Raw genomic sequence first — 27,267 nt, 5'->3', positions numbered from 1 at the left:
AGGACCATTTATTTTTCTTAATATGTCCACTCTGCATGTTTACTTAAATTTGTGTATGCAAAAAAAAAAAAAAAAAAAGACAATTTTTGTTTTCTTATTTACTATTTAATGTAGTATGTAACACATTTCTAGAAGATCAATAACTTTTTCTTTTTTATGTGAAAGCATGGAGGAATCTATGTAAAGCGGAGTGCCAAATTTAATGAGAGAGCCATGAGAGATAAGTTGCTGGCTCAAGTGAAAGCAAGGATTTCGGTAAGGCTTGATTTTTTTAAATTTTATTTCCGCACCTTAATTGTCTTGTTCATTGGGGTTTTATATTAAACGGTCTGGACACTTGTTTTCAGTTCAGCCTTGGTACAGCCTGGTTCAGTTCTCCTGTACAAGGTCAGCGAACTCAGTGGTGTATCACAAAAGTCATGAGGTCATATCTCTGACGAGGATTGTTAGCAGATTATAACGATAATCGATGTTGGAAGGAGAAAGCACTAAAGCAGGGGTGGCCAACATTTCACAGACCAAGAGCTGAAAAATCAAATCGGAGAGCTCAAGAGCCATACATTTTTGTATCTGTTTTTTAACATTTAAAAGGTTATTAGTAATAATAATGGCATTGCCTTTATCTTCTCTCTCTCTCTCTCTCCCCAATTTTCTACTCTCCCCATCTCCCACTTTTCAGCCTTCCTCCCAGCTTTCCTCAGTTTTATCCTCCTCTCCTCATCTCTATCTTTTCAACTTTCCCCGATTTTCTCCTCCTCTCCTCCTTTTCAGCTTTCCCCAATTTTCTCCTCCTCTCCCCATCTCCCTCTTTTCAGCCTTCCTCCCAGCTTTCCTCAGTTTTATCCTCCTCTCCTCATCTCTATCTTTTCAACTCTCCCCGATTTTCTCCTCCTCTCCTCCTTTTCAGCTTTCCCCAATTTTCTCCTCCTCTCCCCATCTACCTCTTTTCAGCCTTCCTCCCAGCTTTCCTCAGGTTTATCCTCCTCTCCTCATCTCTATCTTTTCAACTTTCCCCGATTTTCTCCTCCTTTTCAGCTTTCCCCAATTTTCTCCTCCTCTCCCCATCTCCCTCTTTTCAGCCTTCCTCTCAGTTTTCCCCTCCTTACTCATCTCCCTTTCTTTTTTTCTCCATCTCCCTTTCTTTTTTTCTCCATCTCCCTTTCTTTTTTTCTCCATCTCTCTTTTTCTTTTCTCTTCATCTCCCTCTTTCTCACTTCTACCTCAGCTCTTCCCCCCTCCCATCCCCACCCAAGAGGCTGAATTAGTGCCCTACTGGGGTCAAGCAAAGGCGGTGGAGCAACAGATTCCTGACCAGGGCAATTTCTTCAGGGGCAGGAGTTCAACAAAATGGTGCTGTGAAGAGAGCCATGGCAGAAGAATTGCCCAGTAGCCTTTGCAGCAAAAAGCAGAGACAGCATGGTACAAAGTCAGCTTCAGCAACAAGCAGCAGCAGCAATGGCACAGCTCAGGCACCAGCAGGGGGAACAGCACAGCTCACAGACAAGTGGCAGCATGAAATCGGCACTATACCTACAAGTCAGTCATGCTTCTGCACACAGCGATCCTCCCCATTCTAAGTGGCCTGTTCACACAGAAATTGTAATTCGTAACTTCCGCTGCAGGCAACGCTGCTGAGAACATGGAGCAGAAGTTAGGTATTACAACTTCTGCTGTGAGCAGGCCACTTGAATGGGGAGGGTTGCCATGTGCAGATGTGTGAATGACTTCATGGTGTAGTGTTGATTTCATTCCGCTGTTAGTTTGTGAGCCGTGCTTTTCCCCGCTAGTATCTAAGCCGCGCAATGCCGCTGCAGCTGTTGCTCCGATCTTTGTACCATGCTGTTGCTGCCAAGGCTGTCTTTGCCGCTCTTGCTATTCCTGCTGCCCATATATAACTATTACGGGGCCAGCTCCTAGAGCCACACAGCCTCTTCCAAAGAGCCGCCATGAGGCTCGCGAGATGCCGGTTGGTTACCCCTATACTAAAGGGTTCAGTCTTTCTTGGCCATCAAGATTTGGTAGGGATGGAGAAATGGGAAGATATGGTATGTCTCCAAAATTCTAGTTCTTCTGGGGGGTGGGGGGGGGGGGGTTGTCTTCAAAAAATTAAATTTAAAGTTAATTTTAATAGCTAATATGTTTAGAATTTTGTAGGAAAAATGTAGTTCATGTGTCAAAATGGGTTGTAGTATTTTTAATTAGTGATAACTACATTTCTTCATAACAGTGTTTAAGATTTCAGTAAAACATACAATATGTTCTTATTGTCTTTGCTAATGGTAGAGGTAGAATATATTTTTATGTAATGAATTTGGCCTTTGAAAGACAGTGAGTTATGTAATTGAACTGCAGATATTACCTGATTAGACATGATAGTTTATTCTTAGATACACTCATATCTTGATATTTATTCTCCTAATACAAAGTTATACATTGTTTTGTATTATCTCAGTTATTATGTTATATTGTAAAGCGCTATGCTGAATTAATATTATATGTAAACCGAGGTGATGTTCTTTACGTGCCCCGGTATATAAAAAAATCTTTAAATAAATAAATAAACATATATTACAGTTGTATTTTAAGGAAGACCTGTAGCCATCAAGAAAATGAATTATTTCTGTTATGGAATATTTAAAAATGTAACAATTTTGTCTGCTAAAACAAATGTATTTCTTGATAACTTTGTTTAAAGAATGATGGTTTCTGCCAAATGACTTTTCCCATGACTCCCTCTGAGGGTCAGAACTTACAGGTCGATACAGTAAAGTGTGCTCCGTCGGAGCGCACTGTCAGCCTGCTCTGGACGCGTGTTTTCCCTTACCCCTTATTCAGTAAGGGGAGGAAAACACGCGGCCCACCCGCGGCACCTAATAGCACCCTCAACATGCAAATGCATGTTGATGGCCCTATTAGGTATGCGCGCACGATTCAGTAAGTAAAATGTGCAGCCAAGCCGCACATTTTACTCTAAGAAATTAGCGCCGACCCAAAGGTCGGCGCTAATTTCTTCCGGCGCCAGGAAAGTGCACAGAAAAGCAGTAAAAACTGCTTTTCTGTGCACCCTCCAACTTAATATCATGGCGATATTAAGTCGGAGGTCCCCAAAAGTAAAAAAAAAAAAAAAAAATTTGAATTCGGCCCGCGGCTGTCGGGCCGAAAACCGGACGCTCAATTTTGCCGGCGTCTGGTTTCCGAGCCCGTGGCTGTCAGCGGGCTCGAGAACCAGCGCCGGCAAAATTGAGCGTCGGCTGTCAAACCCGCTGACAGCCGCCGCTCCTGACAAAAAGGAGGCGCTAGGGACGCGCTAGTGTCCCTAGCACCTCCTTTTCCCCGTTTTTCCCGCGTCACCTCATTTAAATACTGAATCGCCCCGCACCGGCGAGGGGCCGGTGCGCACGCCGGGAGAGCGGGCGTTCGTCCGCTCTCCCGCGGTCTTACAGTATCGACCTGTAAGTGGTTAGAATTACTGTACTTGATATAGTATAACTCTGTATCTTCTGCCTTGTTGACATGGTGTTTTTCGTATGTATCACTTAACAACTCTTGATATATTCCAGTTTGTTTTTCAAGTAAATTTATGGTTTATTTAAAATGTTTGCCCTTGGATAACTTTAGAAAACACTTAAGAGGGAAGGGATCTTTTCTATCTCTCCTTTCCTCAAGTTGATTATCAGTGACACAAATCCCACTTCTGTTCAAGACCTTTAAAAGAAGTCCCTTCTAAAATGGAACTCAACAAACAGGATTACTTTTTAATTAGAAGAGGACTGGCACGTTCCAGGTTAACAGGTACAATAATTTCGTGCAATCCCTCTGTCTAATGTGTAACCAAAAAACTGATATACCAGAGGTAAGTAGGCAAAAATCCAAAGCCCAATGATTAGACAAATTTATTAAATGTATTATCGTTGTACACCATGCTGACTTCATGTGAAACATATACACATCCTAAAATCTAATAACGTAACATCAATGATATCTCAATCATACCACATACATCCATTCATTCCATAAAATCCTAAGACATACACAATGTAAACATTATGACATGAATTAATACATACTAAGAAATACCCCTATTAACATCAATCAACCCACTCCATATACATTTAACATATATTTTCCAAAAATTCCCCTGTTAACATTAGTCTACCCCCCATTTAACATATGTTTTCAAAAAAAACCCCTGTTAGCATTAGAAATTCTCTGCTCCGACGAGTTCACTCGTTTCGCCTGTGAATACAGGCTTCCTCAGGGAACCTCTATATATTGTCAATCAGGGTCACTTTCCTTATAAAACTTCTGCTTTTAATATTTCCTGATCTCTCAATTCTTCTCCCAATCATGGATTCATCACCATGCTTTGTAAATCTCCTTCCAGATATATGTTTCTCATTCAGCCATGCATTATTGTATACTGGCTTATCTCAACAATATTCCTTATATAGACCGCCGGTAACCATTTGGCCATATACAAACAAATCTTCACAATGAAGTACACAATGAAGTAAAAAAAAAGGATGGCGGCGTTTTGATAGCAAGGTAACGGGAGAAGCGGCGGACCACACACGGTAACATTTGGAACGAGAGTGGAAGTTTTGAGATGTTGATACAAGACATATACTGGTGGTCACGATCACCACTGTAGTTGAGTGCAGAGTGCTAAAACGGAGATGTGTACTTCATTGTGAAGATTTGTTTGTATATGGCCAAATGGTTACCGGCGGTCTATATAAGGAATATTGTTGAGATAAGCCAGTATACAATAATGCATGGCTGAATGAGAAACATATATCTGGAAGGAGATTTACAAAGCATGGTGATGAATCCATGATTGGGAGAAGAATTGAGAGATCAGGAAATATTAAAAGCAGAAGTTTTATAAGGAAAGTGACCCTGATTGACAATATATAGAGGTTCCCTGAGGAAGCCTGTATTCACAGGCGAAACGAGTGAACTCGTCGGAGCAGAGAATTTCTAATGCTAACAGGGGTTTTTTTTTGAAAACATATGTTAAATGGGGGGTAGACTAATGTTAACAGGGGAATTTTTGGAAATATATGTTAAATGTATATGGAGTGGGTTGATTAATGTTAATAGGGGTATTTCTTAGTACGTATTAATTCATGTCATAATGTTTACATTGTGTATGTCTTAGGATTTTATGGAATGAATGGATGTATGTGGTATGATTGAGATATCATTGATGTTACGTTATTAGATTTTAGGATGTGTATATGTTTCACATGAAGTCAGCATGGTGTACAACGATAATACATTCAATAAATTTGTCTAATCATTGGGCTTTGGATTTTTGCCTACTTACCTCTGGTATATCAGTTTTTTGGTTACGTTCCAGGTTAAAGCATAAGCTCTAACCCGTTAAATTATTCATATCACGTTATATTTATTCTACCTGCCTTTATCTTCCTTCCAGCTTGTTTTAAGCTCCCAAGTTTCCATTCCTTGTTGATTGTAACTTTGACTTATTCCTTTTCCTTTGTTATCCATTGTTTACCAGAATTGTTACATCAGTTTACCCTTGTTAAAATGTAAACCGATCTGATATGGTTATCTACTATGAAGGTCGGTATAAAAAACTGTTAAATAAATAAATAAATTATCTCTGCAGTGGGATGATATTGTCTCCATGATGTTGCAATATTCTATTGGTCCCAAGGACAGAGGACGAACCCATGGTGTTAGATTTATTTATTAAACAATCTTATATTCTGCATCTTCTATTCAGTGAGGATTCCATGAATGCATGCATAAAAACTATAAAATACACAAATATAAAACAAACCAATAAAACATCAGCTAAACACTTAATACATACATATTACTCATGCTTTCAGAAAATACAGTGCCATCACCCTTTTCCTAAACAGTTTTATGTCCCTCTCAGCCCTCAGTTCTAATGATAATGCATTCCACAATTTAGGTCCTATATAATAAAATGCCCTAGCATGCATACTCTACAATCTCTACTTACAGGCAGCTGACAGCTCTAGTAAACTGGTGCCTGAAGGCCTTAGGACATGGGTCAGTTCATACCAATGCAAGTTGTTAGCCAGAATACAATGACTCTCAAAATGTGTAGTAAGACCACTATTCTAAATTGAGATCTCCCTTCTTACTAGAAGCCAGTGTAATGAACGTAATATTGATGTAATGTCATTTTGATGCCACTAATCAGTCTTGCCATAGCGTGTTGTACCAATTATAAAGCATGCAATAATGTGGCAGGAAGACATACTAGTAAACTGCTACAATAATCTAACTTGCCCAGTACCAAAGCCTGCAATACTGTCTTAAGCAAACCTGGTTTGAGGAAATATCTAAATGGTCTTAATTTTAATTTATAAAAATAAACCTTTACCAAATATTGAATATGGAATCTAAATGTCAACTAGAAATCTAAATACATATCTATGTTCCAAACCTGGATAAGTAAAGGAAGTAAGATCACCATAACTGATGGTCATCACACCATCCACTGACAAATGTCTACCTACCCACATTCTTTGTTTTCAAGACACTCAGTAAAGTCGATTATCATTGAGCCAGTTTCTAATTGCATCAAGGTTTTTCTGAACTATTAACAAAGGCAGGGTGCCATCTTCTATACTGAGGATGTACAGCTGTATATTGTCAGCATATATGTAACATATTACCCCCAAAGATTTAATCAAAGTCCCTAGAAGGGTCAAAAATGTATTAAACAGCACTGAGGGTAATGCTTAGCCCTTTAGTACATCCACATAAATGGCTGTCCATGTTGAATGAGCAAATCCCATCTGAACCCACTGTTTTCTCTCTTGTAAAAACGAACTGCACCCCCTAAATCAATATCAAGTAATTGGGAAATCAGGATCCTGTGATTTATAGTATCAAATGCTTAGGTAATGTTCTAAATGTATCAAAACACCAGACTAGTCTTGATCCAACCAAATACAATGTGTCAGTTAAGGCAAGTATTACTGTATTTTGACTTTTCCTAAAACCAAATTGGTTGTTATCTAAAACATGATTATCATCAAGGTATTCCTCCAACTGACACACCACACATTTCTCAACCTTAGCAAGGGTTGGCATAGTGTTATAGGACTGTAATTCATCAAATCATCAAGAAATAGCTTTTCATTTTTTATTGTTGGCCTTACTGTGGCCATTTTCAATTGATTTTGTAAACATCCCTCCCTCATGGCGACAATAACAATACTCTTTAAGATGCCAAATGATTCCTGCTTCACATTTTTTATTAAATTGAATGGGCAGGGATCAATACCTGAGCAATCACTGTGGACCTTTTAGTAGTAACCATCTGAAAAACAGACCATTTTACTGGTTGTTCCATACCTGATATGTCAATACTTGGTAAACTAGAATTTAAAGATCAAAATAGTCCTCTAGCTTGTCATACACTGGATAATCCTGCATATTCAGTTTTTGCTTAGCAGTCAACTTCTCAACAGTTGCAGAAAGTTCAATATATGATTTACTGACTTTTCAGTTTTCTGGGCATAGTAAATACCTCTAACCATTCTATATATCATACTCTACTTTGTTTCCCTCCCCTGGATACTGACAACACTTTCTATCTGCTTTCTAAGCATCTGGCACTGAATCAATTATTTACACATGAACCAGGGGACAAATTTTCTCCCATACTATAACTTCACACAGTGCTGCAACTTTATCATACGTGGCTGACAGACTGTTGTTCCATGTATCAACTACATTTTCCACTTGCAAATGTGTCCTGAACTGCCCTCCCATCTCCTCCCTCCATTGATTTAAGGATTTTTCTGTAGAAGCACAAGGCCAAAACATCTGCTTTATATGTTGTACAAAGCATTTCATTTACAGCACAGCGAATAAATTAAAGAGATTCAAGCAATGATCTGACCATAGGATCTATTTTGATCTTTAAATCCACCGCGGCGGCGAAAAACCGGCCTCTTACCTGCTCCAGCAGCTCCGATCGTTGCGAGGCCTGCGCAGCCGGCGCCGAGGCCCACCGGGGTAAGGCCTGATCGCACCCTTGCCCCACGGCAGCCCCCAGCGCCGACCACGAGGCAACGAGCCGCGACCCGAGGCGCCTCCCTCAGCCCTCCTCCGGGCCGGAAGCAGCCAATCAGCCCCACCACCAGCCGCCAATAGCAGCAGGGCCAGGAGCCCTTTAAATCCACCGCGGCGGCGAAAAACCGGCCTCTTACCTGCTCCAGCAGCTCCGATCGTTGCGAGGCCTGCGCAGCCGGCGCCGAGGCCCACCGGGGTAAGGCCTGATCGCACCCTTGCCCCACGGCAGCCCCCAGCGCCGACCACGAGGCAACGAGCCGCGACCCGAGGCGCCTCCCTCAGCCCTCCTCCGGGCCGGAAGCAGCCAATCAGCCCCACCACCAGCCGCCAATAGCAGCAGGGCCAGGAGCCCTTTAAATCCAAGGCGGTGCCCAGGCGTCACACGCCGAGCGTCGCATGCCGAGCGTCGCACGACAAAGGGGCTGGCCCCTTTGTGCGCCCCTTAGTGCAGCCCAGAAGAGCAGCCCAGAAGCCAGGTCACAATCACAGCTGGGTCTCAAGGTAAGCCTGACAGTCTTTCAGCTAGCGGCAGCGAAAACAGGCCCTTACAGCGGACCTAACCTAATAGCCACAGACGAACCCACAGTGTCAGACCCACCACCCTCTTCCTGACACCAATAGACTAGAGGACACCGCAACTACTCTTCCAATCTTAGTCTAACAGCCACCCGTCAATCATCAGACAAGCTACCAACCCTCCGTCACCCCCACCACAACTTCGGATTCCAAGTAAGGATATAATTCAACACACCAACACCGTATCATGCACCCTATACCTATACCAACTATCCATTACACTCCTAAACCCAAACCCAATAAACCCAGGATTCTAGGCATACGACATCAGAGATTGATTCCAATCATGATCTCCCCCATGACCCAAACGCTAGGATTAACATTATTCACGCTCACACTATTCAACACCCAATCGATCACAAAAAAACTACACCTCCTCAACGACCATCTGACAGACAACAACCCCGATATTTGCGCCATCACAGAAACATGGCTGAAACCCACAGACACAGTCCTATTAAACCAGCTACCCAACCATCTTTATGATGTTCATTCAATCCCTAGAATTAAAAAAAGGGGTGGAGGGATCCTTCTAGCCACAAAAAAGGGCCTAGGGCTCTCACTCCAATTATCTACCACAATAAACAAGACTGAAATTGCCTTCTTCAATTCGGACCATCTACAAATAGCTTTAGTCTACTCACCACCTGGAACTCTAGACACAGACCCTTCACCTCTAATTGAGTTCACAACAAAACATTGCAAACAGGACAAACCAGCTATTTTGATGGGAGACTTCAACTTACATGTAAACAGCACACCGCTAACTCATAACTGTGATATCCTTCTCTCAGCTCTCAACCACTTAGGCTTCAACCAGATAGTCAAAGATCCCACGCACAAAGCAGGACACACCCTCGACCTGATCTTTCTCAACAACGGCATAACACCAACCAATAACCCCACCTGCGTCCCAGTCCCATGGTCGGACCATCACGTCATCTCGGCAGAACTTCAAATTACAGACCAGCCTCGTCCCATATTTCCAGTAACCACTATACGCTACAGGAAACCCTGCCCCATAGACAATCTTAGTAATTTACTTTCCACAGAACTCGACCGACTGGATTTAACAGACGCATCATCAGCTATCACCTCCTGGCTCAATATTACAAACAAGATCGCCGATCTTACCTGTCCCTCCACCACCAAATCCTTAAAACCACCCCAAGCAAAAAGACAACCGTGGTACACTCCATCACTCAAAACCCTCAAACAAGAACTCCGGAAAAAAGAAAACAGCTGGCGCAAATCTCCTTCCACCATCACAACGCTAAATTATAAATCCCATCTCAACACTTACAGATTAGCCATCCTAAAAGCCAAAAAAGACTTCTTTGCAAAAAAAATTCACAACTTTGCACTGGACCCAAAGGCTTTATTCTCATTTGTATCTTCCCTAACAAAACCCATTCCACCTAGCATTCCAGATGAACTAGCAGCCAACAAAGCTGAGGAACTAGCAATCTACTTTGACAAAAAGATCACCAACCTCCTCAAACCTATCCTTACCCAACAAACAACAGTACTACAGCCGACAACCTCACCAAATAACAAAGAATACTGCCTATCATCGTTCGAAACTCCTTCTTCATTGGAAATCGAACTTATTCTCAAGAAGCTCAAACCATCTTCCCATCCTCTGGACACCATACCCTCCAATCTTCTCCTAGCGACCCCGAACACCATTTCTAAACCCATATCAGACATCATCAACTGCTCCTTAATACAAGGAAAGGTCCCAGACCAACTCAAAATAGCAGTTTTGAAACCGTTACTAAAAAAACCAAACCTTTCAACGGATGACCCTGCAAATTTCCGCCCTATCGCTAACCTTCCCCTTATCTCAAGAGTGATGGAAAGATTCGTCAACAAACAACTGTCGGAATACCTGGAGGATAACAACATTCTCTCCCCTTTCCAATTCGGCTTCAGGAAATCTCAAAACACGGAAGCACTCCTAACATCGTTATCCGACACCATACTTCTTAATCTCGAAAAAAAACAACCCTACCTCCTCACTCTTCTTGACCTATCCGCCGCATTTGATACAGTCAACCATACCATACTACTCGAGCGGCTATCCGACATAGGAATTCAAGGAGAAGCACATAGCTGGTTCCAATCGTTCCTGGAGAACAGATTCTACAAAGTAAAAATCAACAACGAAGAATCGCATCCTATCAAATCAACTCGAGGAGTACCACAAGGATCATCTCTCTCTCCTACGCTATTTAATATTTACTTGCTTCCACTCTGCCACTTACTCTCTAACCTCAAGCTAAAACATATTTTCGCTGATGACATTCAGATTCTCATGCCCATCACAGAATCACTACAAAAAACTTGGGCGCATTGGAATACCTGCTTACAAACCATCAACTCTCTCCTATCCAGCCTGAACCTCATACTTAATCCAAACAAGACAGAAATCCTCATCATCTCACCAGACGAAAATCACACCCCCACCAACTTTCAAAGCGTAACTCAATTCTCATATCCAAACACTAACCTATCCACCTCCGTCAGAGACCTGGGGGTGCGTCTCGACAACAAATTTAACCTAAAATCCTTCATAACCAACACAACTAAAGAATGCTATTTCAAACTCCAAGAGCTGAAAAATCTCAAACCTCTTCTTCACTTCAGTGACTTCCGGCTAGTAGTCCAGTCTTTAATTCTGTCTAAGCTGGACTACTGCAACTCACTACTGCTAGGTCTCCCAGCTTCATCCACCAGACCATTACAGATGGTGCAGAATGCAGCAGCAAGGCTACTCACCAACATTAATAAAAGAGCCCACATAACACCTATTCTTCACAGCCTACACTGGCTTCCTATAAAAGCCAGAATCACCTACAAGACACTATCAATGATCCACAAGGATATAATGGGTATCGCCCACCTAAATCTAAATTCGCATCTCCGCCTCCACACATCTCAAAGACCCATCAGGCACAACTACAAAGGTTCCTTATATGCTCCACTGATCAAAACCTCATTAACAAAACGAGCACTCTCAACAGCCGGACCCACACTCTGGAACTCACTACCGCCAGATCTACGCCTAGAGACCTGCCATCTAACTTTTAAGAAAAATCTAAAAACGTGGCTTTTCAGGCAAACATATACAGAATCACAAGTTTACTTAGACACCGGCCAGAAAGAAAAATAGCCCAAACACCAGATCCTAGTTTCACCTATACCCCCTTCAAGAACCAACCACGTCAGATCTGAACTTCTCAACTGTTTAAGACTTCTTCTCGGATTCATCAGTCTTCCTTAACTCATGCACTTCTCGCATATTTTGCACATCAACATGGTCTATGTACCCTCATATCACAATTTAGTCTACCCTTTAATTTTTTTCTAGACATTTATTCTCGCTATAAACATGCCGAACATTTACCTACGTCCCGTTGACGAGTTACTATTATAATTATCTATGTAATATATAATTGATTATTAATATCTATGTTATAGGTTATATGCTATATGTTATACGTTATATGTTAAGAAACGCTGTTCCATGTAACGCCTTTTGTGCGAAAGTTTTGTTATATGTAAACCGACCTGATTCGATACTTGTATTGAGAATGTCGGTATATAAAAATCCGAAATAAATAAATCTTTTGTAAATTAAGGCTTCGCACTAATTCAATCTGTTAAGAAACAATTCTGCCACAGGATTTACCCATGCCCGATGCTCCCTCGGCAGTCCCAGTGTCACTGTCAATAGCAGCGGCAGCCCTTCATCAGCCTTGAGATGATGCGTCCACTAATGCTGACCTTTCCCCTCTTACACGCATTCACCGGAATTCCCTTGAGACGTTCCTTGAATAAGAACCTAGTACTCCTTCAAGCCTTCCTGGATATTAGTGTGGCTGGAAACTTCATAGAAGAAAGACTAGTGTGGGAGTGTCAATTTCCACCGAGCATCTGAGATCTGCTCTTATGGTTTCCTCTGTCTCGGAACCACTGTCAGGGAGGATTACCCAAATCACGGCACCTCTGACAATGAATACCGGCCTGTTACATCAGGAAATGACCCATCTTTGCATATTGCCCTCTGCCATCAACCAGATAAATTTGGGTTTGCCATGGTTAATATTGCACCAACCCCCACATCGACTGGAGTACTTTACAACTGGCTAAACGAAGCCCCAAGTGCCATGAACGCTGTTTGATCCGAGTGAGGACCCAGGTGCTTAAAATTCAGCGTTCAGTTCCAACCCTGCACAGATTACCTGCCTCTTAAGCGGAATTTGCTGATGTCTTCAGCAAACAATTAGCCGAGACCTTGCCCCTGCATTGAGACTGATTATTCCATCAAACTGCTTCCTGGAAAGATGCCTCCTCGTGGGAGAGTGTACTCGCTGTTAGCCTTGGAAACAGAAGGCATGCCTTAATACATTTAAGATAATTTGGCCAGAGGTTTCATCAGGCCATCCTCTTCCCCAGTGGGAGCTGGGTTCTTCTTCGTGGGGAAAAAGGATGGGTCACTAAGGCCCTGTTTTCACTATCAAGGGCTTAATGCCATTACCAAAAAGAATTGGTTCAGATACTAAGTTGGATCTGTGGGGAGCTTATAACTTGATTTGCATCCAAGAAGGAGATAAATGAAAAACCGCATTCAACAAATGAGATGGTCATTACTAATATTTAGTTACGCCATCCAGACTTGTATATTTGGATGATATTCTTATTTTTTCCAAGTCACTGGATCAGCATCAAGCCCATACATGACAGGGCCTGCAACGACTGCATGAACAACATAGATTGTATGCCAAATTAGAGAAATGTGCCTTTCACCAAGAAGAATTACCCTTTCTAGGTTAAATAATTTCTCAAACTGGCTTATGAATGGACCCAGAGAAACTCAAGTCCATCCTGGACTGGCCACAACCAGTGGGCTTCAAGGCATTATAAAGCTTTCTGGGATTCTCTTAATTATTACCACCAGTTCATCCACTGGCAGCCCCCTCACTGCCTTAACCTGAAAGGGGGCGGATGCCCTCAGTTGGACCCAAGAGACTGTTCAAGTCTTTCAACAATTAAAGGGGGAATTTATTAAAGATCCCTGCTTGCAACATCCGGATCCCACTCAACCGTTCATTGTCTAGGTAGATGCCTTCTCCTTAGAAGTAGAAGCAGTTCTTCTACAGCCTGATACTGATGGGAAATTGATTACCTGTGCATACTTCTCAAAAAAAAAAATTTTTTTCTCCTCTACAGAAAATAATTACTCCATAGGAAATCGAGAACTTCTTGTGATTAAACTAGCACTGGAGGAATGGTGCTAAACATACAGTCACAATTTATATGGACCATAAGAATTTGGCATATCTGTCTCATGCCCAACAGTTGAATCCACGACAAGCCTGATGGTCTCTATTTTTATGTCATTTTGACTTCAACTTGCATTTTCGTCCAGCAGAGAAAAATCAGGCTGATGCCTTATCCAGAAGTTTTTGACCCTGATGAAATTCCCGATTCACCTCATCATATTATAGATCCAGCCAGAAACATGATTGCTTCTACTTTGACGGTCTGTGGGGGAAGACTGTAGTTCCTAAGCATTTGCAAGAAAGAGTCCTTCGATGGGCCCATGAGTCACCCTTTTGCAGGTCACCCAGGACTCCGACATACCAAGGAGTTCCTCTTTCAACACTGTTGGTGGCCTCTGTGGGAGAATGACACCAGACGGTATGTGGAATCTTGTCCTACATGTGCGGTCAATAAGAGCCCTGAGGCTTGAGCCTGGGATTTACTCCAACCACTACCAGCCCCTGAGGAACCCTGGAGCCACATCGCCACTGACTTCATCACGGATCTTCCTCTTTCTATAGGGAACAATACAATTTGGGTAATTGTAGACCGCTTTTCTAGAATGGCCCACTTTGTTGTTCTACCTGGACTACCCTCTGCACCAAAGTTTTGTTTTTTAAATTTAGATTTATATTCCACTTTTCACACATTTTTCAGCACTTCAAAGTGGATTATATTCAGGAACTATAGGTATTTCCCTATCCCCAGAGGGCGCAGAGTTGGCGCATTTGTTTGCTCAACATGTGTTCCGGTTACATGGCCTCCCTCATCATATCCTGTCCAATCATGGAGTCCAGTTTACTGCCCATTACTGGAAGGGCTTATGTCAGAAATTTGGAATCCACCTCTATTAGCGGAACCAACGTTTTGCGATGTTACATGAACCAATGTCAGGACGACTGGTCTTCCTTGCTTTCATGGGCTGAGATGTGCCATAATAATCATGTTAACCAAGCTACAGGGGTTTCACCTTTCTACTTAGTTTTTGGAAGATATGCTTGAGTACCAATGCCAATAGCTACATCATTGTGCCCTGCCATTAGTCTCGCTACCCAAGAACTACACGATCTCTGGCAAAATACTCATCAGCTCCTGGAACAGGCTGCTGCTCGTTCTAAAAAACAGGTGGATAAAAAGTGACATCCTGCACTGCAATTCCATCCTGGAGAACTTGTATGTCTAAGTACTGAATTTCACTACCCGTTTTGTGGGACCTTTTCAAATTGATAGACAGATAGGAAATGGGACATATAAACTCAGACTGCCTTCCACATTTCGAATTCACAACGTATTCCATGTATCTTCGAGGACGACACACAGTATGAGGTGGCTGAGATTCTAGATGTCAGGAAAGGAAGGAAAGAACTACAATATTTTATTTCCTGGAAAGGTTACGGCCCTGAGGAGAACTCTTGGGAGCCCACCAGTAATATTCAAGCCCCTCAACTCATCCACGAATTTCATCAATGCTTTCCATTGAAACCCAAACCTAGGAGACGGGGAAGAGGACCTTGCAGGGGAGGTACTGTTAAGAAACAACTCCACCGTGGGACTTACCTGTGTCCGATGCTTCCTCGGCAATCTCAGCGCTGCTGGCAATAGCAGCGGCAGCCTTCTGGCAGCCACATGATGGTGCGTGCACTAATGCCGACCCTCCCACTCTTACACGTATTCACCAGAAGTTCTGGGTTTGGATGCTATGTCAGCAAACTATTTAAGGATCACTCTTCCTCCTGATTTTTGCCTCGGCAATGGGCTTTGAGCTTCTCAGCTGCTGTATTTCCAGTTTGTGCTGTTTGTGCTGTTTTTCCTGGTGCTCTACCCTGTTCCTGCCTTGTGGTTCCCTGGTTTGTGTGAGCCTTGTTCTTGTCCTCTCCTTGTCTGGCCTTGACCCTCTGCCTGGTTTTGGATTCTGGATTCTGCTTGCTGCCTGCCTTGACCTTCTGCCTAGTTCTGGACTCTGGATTCTACTTGCCACCTGCCTTGACCCCAGCACAAGTAAGACTGTGGATGCTTCCACTTGGGGTTCATGGGAAACCTAACACCATCCATTCCTCCAAACAAAACAGAAGGTAATTATATGACCTCCTTTATGCATAGGTATCTTTGAGTTGAATATAGTCTGCAGCTGCCATAAGTAACAGAAATTCATTTGCATGGGGAAAAGCATTATCCTCTTCGTGCACACAAAAATCCGCAACAAACATTGCTTTAGCAAACGTCAGATGAATAGAAATCAGATAATCACCAATTGATGTATTTGGCCAGCTGTGTATCCTGGAGGACAGTAAAGGACACAAATGCTCTAATTCTGGACTCTAAGAATTAATGATTCAGTAGGAGAAGAGGGCATAATTTCTACGCACTTTACTGTTAAACTACTTCTATAGATAATTAAAACTCCACCTCTTCTCTTTATAGGATGAGTGTACTGAAGGGCATAATTGATTCATTTGAAATAAATCTTGTTCCTTATGCCAGGACCCAAATACAAATGCAATGAAAAAGGGTAAAGTGGATAACAAAAGTCAGCTAAATAAGTCACAAAAGGAGTCCAAGAAAAGCAGTAACCTGAACGAGAAAAGCTGGAAAGCTATGAGCACAAATGATCATAGTTTGGGCAATAAAATCCCAGATCTACAAGCCCTAATGGTGGAGGCGGACTTGGACATTGTTGCTGTCACGGAGACGTGGTTCACGGAATCTCATGTTTGGGATACGGCCATACCAGGTTATAACTTGTTAAGAAAGGCCAGAGAGGACAGAAAAGGGGGAAGAGTGTCTCTTTATGTCAAAAACAATATCCAAGCATCTGAGCTGCAAGGAAGATGGGGCAAAGAAAAAGCATTATGGGCCGCCCTAAAAAAAAAAAAAAAAAAAGATGGGGCATCCATTTTTATTGGAGTGGTACTGGCCTCCATATCAAATGGAAGAACTTGACAGAGATCTGGTTGAAGACATCCAAAAGATGGGAAAGAAGGGAGAAATGGTGATTGTTGGAGATTTTAATGTGCCAGATGTAGACTAGAGAATCTCTTCTGCAGAATTTAACAGTAGTAGAGAGATAGTAGATGCCCTGCAAGGGGATATGTTCAAACAAATGGTAATGGAACCCAGGAGGGAGGGAGCTATACTCTATTTAGTGCGTACTAACGGAGATAATGTCTCTAATGTCCGGGTGGGAGCTCACCTCAGCACCTGTGATCATCAAACGGCATGGTTTCATATCACAAATAGGATACGGAGAAGTCGCACGAAGACCCGAGTTTTGCAGTTCAAAAACACGGACTTTGTTGAAATGGGGAAGTACCTGGAGGAAGAACTACAAGGCTGGGAGAAACTGAGCGATGTGGAACAACAGTGGTCCAAACTAAAAGGAGCAATTGCCAAGGTAACTAATCTATACATTAGGTTTCATTTTTCTCTTGCTTTTCTTTACTTTTCTATCTGGTTCTCAAAGGAGGTAGCTGATAAAATAAAAGCTAAAAGAACAGTGTTTAAGAAATATAAAGGATCCCAAAGGGAGGATCACAAGGAAGAATATCTGGTGGAACTGAGGGAGATGAAGAAAGTAATCAAGAAAGCAAAAAGTCAAGTGGAAGAAAGGATTGCCAAAGAGGTAAAGCGAAGTGACAAAACATTTTTCAGATATATCAGAGAAAGGAGAAAAGTCCAAAGTGGTATAGTGAAATTGGAAGGTGAAAAGGATCAATGTGTGGAGAGAGACGAAAAAATGGCAGAAATATTAAACTAATACTTCAGTTCGGTGTTCACTAAAGAGGATCCTGGAGAAGGACCATTGCTAGTTAACAGGAAACTGGAGGGGAGTGGAGTAGAAGCAACTCCGTTTACAGAAGAGAAAGTATGGGAAGAGCTAGGAAAACTGAAAGTGGACAAAGCCATGGGGGTCTGAGATTCATCCCAGGATACTGAGGGAGCTCAGAGATTTGCTGGTGGGTCCGCTGCGTGACCTGTTCAATAGATCCCTAGAAACAGGAGTAGTGCCGAGTGATTGGAGAAGAGTGGTAGTGGTCCCACTTCACAAGAGTTAGAGCAGAGAGGAGGCTGGAAACTACAGGCCGGTTAGCCTCACCTCGGTGGTGGGAAAAGTAATGGAGTTGTTGCTGAAAGAATGAACAGTGAACGATCTACAGTCAGAAGAATTGCTGGACCAGAGGCAGCATGGATTCACCAGGGGAAGGTCCTGTCAGACAAATCTGATTGACTTTTTTTATTGGGTGACTAGGGAATTGGATCGAGGAAGAGCACTCAGTGTCATCTACTTGGATTTCAGCAAAGCTTCTGATACAGTCCCACACAGGCAGCTTGTGAATAAAATGAGAAGCTTAAGAGTGAGTGCCAAGGTGGTAGCCTGGATTGCAAACTGGTTGACGGACAGAAGAAAATGTGTGATGGTAAATGGAACTTACTCTGAAGAGAGAGCTGTGTTAAGCGGAGTACCACAAGGATTGGTGTTGGGACCGGTCCTGTACAATATCTTTGTGAGCGACATTGCGGACGGGATAGAAGGTAAGGTTTGTCTTTTTGCGGATGATACTAAGATCTGCAACAGAGTGGACACGCCGGAAGGAGTGGAGAGAATGAGACGGGATTTAAGCAAGCTGGAAGAGTGGTTGAAGATATGGCAGCTGAGATTCAGTGCCAAGAACTGCAGAGACATGCATATGGGGTGTGGAAATGCGAAAGAACTGTATTTGATGGGGGGGGGGGGGGGGGGGGGGGGGGTGAAAGGCTGATGTGCACGAAGCAGGAGAGAGACCTTGGGGTGATAGTGTCTAACGATCTGAAGTCAGCAAAACAATGTGACAAGGTGATAGCTAAAGCCAGAAGAATGCTGGGCTGCATAGAGAGAGGAATATCTAGTAAGAGAAAGGAAGTGATGATCCCCTTGTGCAGGGCCTTGGTGAGGCCTCACTTGGAGTACTGTGTTCAGTGCTGGAGACCGTATCTCCAAAGGAACAGAGACAGGATGGAGGCGGTCCAGAGAAGGACGACCAAAAGGTGGAGTGTCTACATAAAATGACGTATGAGGAGAGATTGAAGAACCTAAATATGTATACCCTGGAGGAGAGGAGGACCAGGAGTGATATGATGCAGACTTTCAGATGCTTGAAAAGTTTTAATGATCCATGGTCAACAACAAACCTTTTCCATTGGAAAAAAATCAGTAGAACTAGGGGTCACGATTTGAAACTCCAGGGAGGAAGACTTAGAACCAATGTCAGGAAGTATTTCTTCACGGAGAGGGTGGTGGTTGCCTGGAACGCCCTTCCGGAGGAAGTGGTGAAGACTAAAATTGTGAAGGAATTCAAAGGGTCATGGGATAAACACTGTGGATCCATAAAGGCTAGAGGTTGGGAATGAAGAGAAGAGCCACATGGGTGGCTTGCTGGAATGGTGATGGCTACTACCTGCTGATTACTACCCTTACTCAATAAGCCTTCACATGTTTAATGCAACTCCAACATTGCTCTCTGTTTCAACGGCAAGGGGAAATGTGGAAAAGAGGATTTGCATTCAGACAACAACCAACAAGGACTGAACTACACAGACTGGGTATATAAATAAGCATGGGGGTAGCTTGCTTACTGCGGTGGTTACTACCCTAAACCAATTAAGCCTGATACTTCACTTTGAATGCATTTACAGTGTTGTTCTCTACTTCGACGGCAGGGGGAAATGTGGAAAAGAGGATTTTCATTCAGACAACATCCAACAAGGCATTTATCTGTGCAGTCTGGGTAAACAACCATCGGGGTAACTTGCTTGATGCGGCGGTTACTACCCTTAACCATTAAGCCTTATGATTTACCTTTGATGCAACTCCAACATTACTCTCTGCATCAGCGGCAGGGGGTGGCAGGAAATTTGAATCAACGGCAGAGGGTGGCAGGAAATTTGAATCAAACAGTTACCAACAAGGGCCCTGAACTTGGTGGTCGGTGAAACAGTTAAGTATGGGAAAATAAGTGTGGGAGCTTGCTGGGAAGATTGGATGGGCCGTTTGGACTTTTTCTGCCGTCATTTCTGTGTTTCTATATGACTGAGTTATCAACAGTATATTAAGATTGTACCAATTAATTATATTCAGGATATAACTTACTTTCTCCTTAATCGATCTGGCATTAACATACCCAACCTTTAATGTGCTGTCTGTAGACAATGTACATTCTACAGGACTTTCATAGAGAACATTTCTAAACTATGAAAAAAAAATCCCAGTTGTGTTACTAAAACATTAAAGTATTGTATTCTTTTTCAAATATTTTAAACACAGTGTGAGTAGTCGTTATCACTTCTCGGCGGCCTTTGACACCGTCAACCACGCCCTTCTTCTAAAACAGCTGGCAAACATTGGTTTAACAGGTGCCACACTAAACTGGTTCAAAACATTTCTAGAAAACAGAGGATACAGAGTCAAAATTCATAATAAAGAATCCCAATACCACCCTTCTAATAGAGGAGTGCCGCAAGGATCATCACTTTCACCCACCCTTTTCAATGTCTACCTGCTACCACTCTGCCAACTACTAACAAAATTAAGCCTGAAACATTTCCTTTTTGCAGACGACGTACAGATCGTAATCCCTATAAAAGAATCAATCTCAAAAACAATGGAATACTGGGACAGTTGCCTATTAGAAATTAAACTTCTCCTCAACAGTCTAAACCTTGTACTCAATGCTTCGAAAACAGAATTCCTGCTCATATCACCGGAAAACAATAACACACTTCCTAAACCACCCACACTCCTTCAAACAACCCACGTAAGAGACTTAGGAGCCATCCTAGACAATCGTCTCAACCTCAAAACATTCATTAACCAAACCACCAAAGATTGCTTCTACAAATTACATATCCTGAAAAGAATAAAACCGCTGTTTCACACTCAGGACTTCAGAACAATCTTGCAAGCAATAATCTTTTCCAAACTAGATTATTGCAACTCATTACTATTTAGGCCTCCCAGCTTCTTACACCAAACCTTTACAAATGGTTCAGAACTCTGCAGCCAGAGTCCTTACAAATTCCAGGAAAATTGACCACATTTCACCTATTCTCAAAAACCTCCATTGGCTTCCGATCCACTATAGAATCATGTACAAAACCATTAACATCATATACAAAACTATCAACCAACACACGCAACTTGACCTACAAATACCACTTAAAAAATTCACCTCCGCCAGGCCTATCAGGGAACACTACAAAGAGTCACTCCAAATTCCAAAGGCCAAAACCTACCAACATAAATCCTTGAGTCTCAGAGCCTTCTCATCAGCAGGTCCAGCTCTCTGGAACTCGATCCCACCTGATTTGAGACAAGAGCCATGCTCTTTAACATTTAGGAAAAGACTAAAAACTTGGCTTTTCAAAAAAGCATTTCCAAGCCTTGAATAAAACCTCCTCTCACTAGCACTAACTCGTATGCAATAATGGAATGTAAACACGAATCAACCAACCTCAAACCCTCTCTCACTAATTCCTGCTGAATATTTATCATACTATTACCATTCACAACTGTCATATTTATTCATTTGATTACCTATGTACCGTTTCATAGTCTTATTTTTTCACTTGCTATTCTAATGTATCAATAGGCTGAAATGTAAATATTGTGCTGTTCAATTTCTCCCCTTCCATCCCAAGTTTATTTTCCTTGTTTTTTGTAACTTTCCCTCTCCCTTTTTCTGATTCACTGTATTTAAAGTTCAAGGTTCTTATTGAAAATATTGTTTTTTACGTTACGTTATGCTTTACACTCCTTGTTATTTGTAAACCGGGTTGATGTGATGCCTATCATGAAACTCGGTATAACAAAAACAATAAATAAATAAATAAATAAATGCCCATAATGTATCTGAAAGGCATGAGAGCTGCTTGAAAACATGATGTTTAGTTCTGTCTTTCATATTGCTTAGTAAATTAGTCTAAACTATAGGTTTGATGTAAGTTATTGCTTTATCAGCATTTTCACTGCTGTAAAATACAGGGACCTGAGTGTTCTTGAGGTAGATCTAGCAACATGGATGTATTTATTCTAGAAAATAACATTTAAACTAAAAGAAACTTAGACCATGGTGCACTTCAAACATTTCAAGTGACAGAAAACTACTGTACAGCATGCAATAATGTATAATTTCCATATAATTGAGAATAAATGTACTCAGTATTTATATATGTATTTATTTTATTTCATTTATTAATCACTACTCTATTATAGTATATTGCAGGGGTAACTAACCTTTCACAGAATGAGCCAAAAAATTACAGTGCACAGTGCCAAAGAGCCACATATTTTTTAAAATACTTTTTAACACTTAAAAGGTGGTTATTGATAATAACAGAATTTCTTTTACCTACAAGAGCATACTATGCCTCTCTGCTTTGCTGAGGGCCAGGGATCAGCCACACTTTCCCTGATCATTTCCATCCTACCCCATTCTCCAATACTTGAGCCTTCAAAAAGGACAGGCCTTCGAGTCCCTTCTTGGCGCCCCCCCCCCCCCCAATTCCCTTCCAGGATCATCATCTTCCTACCAGCCTTCCATGATTCCTTCCTGGGTCTTTTCTCTTCTTCCTTTTGCTTCTCATGTCCTATTCCTGGGTCCTTTCCTACCTTTCTGCTCCCACCCCAGTGGGCCCTTCATAGGTCTTCTCCAGCTTTCCCATCCCATCCCCTCACCTATTCTGAGTACTCCTAGGACCAGCAGCAGCAACCATGGAGACAGTCAAGTGCAGCTATAGCACCTGGAAACAGGGCGGAGCAAGAGTATTAGGCGCTCTAGACAAACCTTCTAACTTCTGCCCACCTCCCGCCCCTGGCTCCAGCCCCCAGCCCCGACTTAATTTACTGAGACAGCTCCCTGTCTTACACACACAATCCTTGTCTCATTCACACAGGCACCCTTACTCAGGCTCCCTCCCTCTCTCTTAACACCATTGCTCTCTCGTACACACACAATCCTCTCGCTCACTCAGACACACACATATACACACACACACACCGCTCGTGCCCCACCAAGACTCTGCTTCTCTCGGCTGCAAGCCGGATGGGTGCAGATTCTCAAATAGGAAGTATAATCACTATTGCTATCAAAAGCAATTGAACTTTTTCCACAGTCAGAGAAGTGGACATAGTTGGTATAACTTATGTATCTCAGATATGTGCTTAAACTTAACTCCTGCCCTTACTCAGGTGCTAAAAACCATCATAAAAAACCCATGCTAACCTGTCTCCCTGACAACGCCAGTTCTTTGCATTGCTTGTGAATAGTTAATTGATTCCTTTGTATGCCATTTACATAGACTCATGCTAAACCAGCTGCGGCTTTTTGCATGTTTTTTACGCGTTATTAAATGCACGCGTAAGATTAGTGCAGAAAAACACGCGTAATACCGTGCCCAAAAGCCTGCGGAATGTTTAGAGAGAGCATGGGACAAGCATAGAAAATCTCTGAAGGGGGACTATAAAATTGAGTAGGAGATGTGGCTAGGCAGTCTGAATAGACTGTATGGTCTTTATCTGCCATCATGTTCAATGTTTATATCTTTCACACTGGCAAGAACAAGGAAGAATGATAAGACCTAACGCAATGTTGGTAGTCAGGTTTATGTGGTTGCCAGTTGAGAGAGATCTTTTAAGCAATGTAGTGTGTGCAACTAGGCAGACTGGATGGGCCAAATGGTTCTTATCTTCCAACATTTTACTGTCTGTAAGACAACGTTACTGAAATATGGCCACCAACAGATTTTTTTTTAAGTCTTTTCTTCTATTGGGGCCTTCTGACCACTGTTGACCAGCTAATCCATCTGCTGATTTTCTGCACAATAGCTGGCCTTCTCATCCAGCTGTTGATTTCCTGTTTTCCCAGGAGTACGTCCACCACTTGGTTCCAACCCATTGAAATACAGTGACTTGTAAAAGTATTCGACCCCGTAGAAAGTCAGCAGATTTATGTGATTACAAATGACAGCTACACAGATTGTTCCAGGTAATTGCAAACCAGTATTCTCTTAAAGTAAATTTTCAGTCACAGTTCATTATTTCTCTGCATTTTTTATAAAATAAAATTAAAATCTGAAAAATGCTGCTTGCATTCAGCCTCTTCAGACTAGTACTTGGTAGAACCACCTTTTCCTGTAATAACTTACTCTAACAAAAGTTTTTCTACCAGTTTTGCACAGTTTGGGAGTGAATTTTGCCCATTCTGCCTGGCAGTTTTTCTCCAGGTTGTTCAGGTTGGTTGAATGATGGTTAGGGACTGCAATTTTCAAACAGTGCTACAGATTCTCAATTGGATTGAGATCTGAACTTTGACTTGGCCATTGTAGAACATTCACTTTTTTGTTATTCAACCACTCCTGTGTTGCTTTGGCCTTGTGCTTGGGATCATTGTCCTGCTGAAAGGTGAACTTTCTCTCAAGTTTTAGTTTTTTAGCAGACTGAAGCAGCTTGTCTTATAGTGTCTCCTTGTATGTTGTTCCATCCATCCATCCTTCAGTTTTAACAAGATACCCAGTCACTGCTGAAGAAAAACATCCCCACAACGTTACCACCCCTATCCTTTACTGCTGAGATGGTGTTTGCTGAGGAATAGGCAGTGTTAGGTTTGTGCGACACACAGCGTTTTTGAATTTTGGCCAAAAAGCTCCATTTTTGTCTCATCTGAACAAAGCCTTATCCTACATTTTAGCTGGATTGTTCTGATGCTTTCTGGCAAACTCAAAATGTGCTTTGATGTGGTTTTCTTCAGTAATGGCTTCTTTCTAGCCACCCTCTCATGCAGGACAGTTGTACGCATAGCTCTGGATATGGTTGACTGGTGTACTGCCACTCCAGTCTCAGCCACTGAACTCTGTAGCTCCTTCAATGTCATTGTTGATCTCTCTGTGACTTCCTTCACAAGTCTCCTTCTTGCTCCAATGTTGAGTTTTGAGGCACGGCCTTGACTAGGCATTGTCTATGTGGTATAATGTAGCTTCCATTTCCTCACAATTGATTCAACAGTGCTCACTGGGATATCCAAGTATTTGGATGATATTTTGAGCCTTTTCCTATCTTGTGTATGTCTAAAACTTTATCATTAATTTTTTAGAATGTTCTTTGATCTTCATTTTCACAGTCTAACCAGTGGTACTGGAATTAAGGGGTCTTTTATCCAAAAAAGCTTACCTCTTTTAATGATTCACAGTTAGAAGTCAATTTTAAACCAATTGTTAGGGAAATATCTTTCATTTGTATAAAACTGGAGCTTCCACAGCACAGGGAATACTTATACATGCAGCATTTTTCAGTTTGTAATTTTATTTTACAAAAAATACAGAGAAATAATAAATTGTGACTTTAAAAATTTACTGTAAAAGCATACTGGTTTGCAGTACACACAGGGCCAGATTTTCAAAGGGGTACGCGCGTAAGATACGCGCATACCCCCCGAAAACCTGGCCCAAGCTCCCCCTGCGCGTGCAAGTCCCGGGGCTTTCCTGGGGGGGCATGCCGGGGGGCGTGTTGCGGCTAGCGCGTCATCGGGGGTGTTCCGGGGGCGTGGCCGCGGCCTCCGGACCAGCCCCCGGACCGGACCATGGCGCGCCGGCGGCTGGCCCGGCACGCGCAAGTTACGCCTGCATCGGGCAGGCGTAACTTGTGCAACAAAGGTGGGGGGGGGTTTAGATAGGGCTGGGGGGGGTGGGTAAGGGAGGGGAAGGTGCTGGGGGGTGGAAGGAAAGTTCCCTCCGAGGCAGCCTGCGTGGCTCGGTGCGCGCAGGCTGCCGATTTTGGGCAGCTTTGCGCGCGCCGACCCCGGATTTTAACAGATATGCGCAGCTACGCGTGTATCTATTGAAATCCGGCATACTTTTGTTTGCGCCTGGTGTGCGAACAAAAGTACGCGCAGGCGTACTTTTATAAAATCTACCCCATAGTGTCTGGAACAATCTATGTAAATGTCATTTGTAATCCACATAAATCTGCTAACTTTTTAGGAGGCTGAATATTTTTCCAAGCCACTGTATGTATAGCACCATAGAAGCAGCAACATTGTAAAGGGAGCTCGCAGGCAAAGAAGCCAGACAGCAGTTGGCAAGGCCTTGGCAGCAGGAGGAGGAATAAGAGAGGGAAAAAACTGGTTGATAGCATAGGAAAATTAGCAGCAGTTGTACTAGAGGCAGCATTAAAATGTACATTGGATAGCAGCACAGAATGAACAAGAGAAGGTTCAGAGAATGGTGGGGATGGGACAGAGGTGAGGATCTGGGGAAAGGAGAATTAAAAAAAAAAAAAAAAGAGACATAGTTATAAGTGCTTCTGTTATTCACTGCTTATTTGCTTTTCCTAACTCTATTTTATGAAAAAGTTGCCAAAGTGGCCAACAGCAAAAATTTGTGACCATGCTCTCTCTATGGTTACCCAAAAAGATAGTATTGAGAATCTGTAACCTAAGAAATCAATACACTAGCCCCAGGTATCCTAATTAGGAGGAAATTAGTGTGCTCTTTAACCCCAAAATTAGAATAAACTGCATCTCCTAATTTTAATGGCCATATGCATTAGATTTGGTACTATGTCAAGGCAGTGCATTGTGCAGCAATTTCAAATAGCTTACATTGTTTGCAATGTATGTGGACATTTTTAGCCTTAAATACATTTTCAAAACAAAACCACTTGTATTTCTTCTTGAAAATGATCAGCTGTAATGTACATATGCTAAAAGTTGCTGTTTATTTTGACTGAGGGTAGGATGAAGTGAAAATAGCACACATGCCTTTCAATATACCATGTAGCTTGCTATTGTCCCTTCTACCACAAGCTAAACATAGCCAACAGGAACATCTCTTTATAATATGGCTAAAAGTATGTGTGTTTTTGAAGGCTGCACTTGCTTTTTAGTCAGTTGCAGGAGGGTCATTTTCAGCCAAGTCATTTTTCCATGTAAATCTCAAGAACACTGATTTAAAATGGTTTATCAATGACTTTTTGTGACTTTCCACGCAAAAACATGTGAAGCAGTTTATTTTAATTTAATTTTATTTATTTTAAAAAGAATGTTATGCCGGTATTTGGTTATTAACATCATATCGGTTTACAATGTAGAAAACAATAATAACAATATAATATAAAGCAATATAAAAGAGTTACTAGTAGTCTAATATAAAAACAAAGCTAAAATCTATAGCTTCATTCATGTATTATTACATTTATTAAAATACAAGTTTCATTTAAACTTCATTCATGCATGTAACCAATCATACCAT

The 27,267-nt window shown here is 42.1% G+C and overlaps 1 protein-coding gene across 2 annotated transcripts in view; it reads left to right on the top strand.

The window, feature by feature from the left end:
- The window catches only part of AGPAT5 (1-acylglycerol-3-phosphate O-acyltransferase 5), a 298,136-nt gene that overhangs the window by 82,154 nt on the left and 188,715 nt on the right, over positions 1-27,267 (top strand). For both annotated transcript variants that reach the window (XM_029595740.1, XM_029595738.1), the window contains exon 4: positions 166-255. In XM_029595740.1, the coding sequence (XP_029451600.1) occupies positions 166-255 (90 nt within the window). The remainder of the gene's footprint in view (positions 1-165; positions 256-27,267) is intronic.

The sequence above is a fragment of the Rhinatrema bivittatum genome, chromosome 3, assembly GCF_901001135.1.
Source record: "Rhinatrema bivittatum chromosome 3, aRhiBiv1.1, whole genome shotgun sequence".
Taxonomy (NCBI): Eukaryota; Metazoa; Chordata; class Amphibia; order Gymnophiona; family Rhinatrematidae; genus Rhinatrema; species Rhinatrema bivittatum.
Note: the sequence above shows the minus strand (reverse complement) of the source record. Positions and strands in the feature narration are given on the sequence as shown.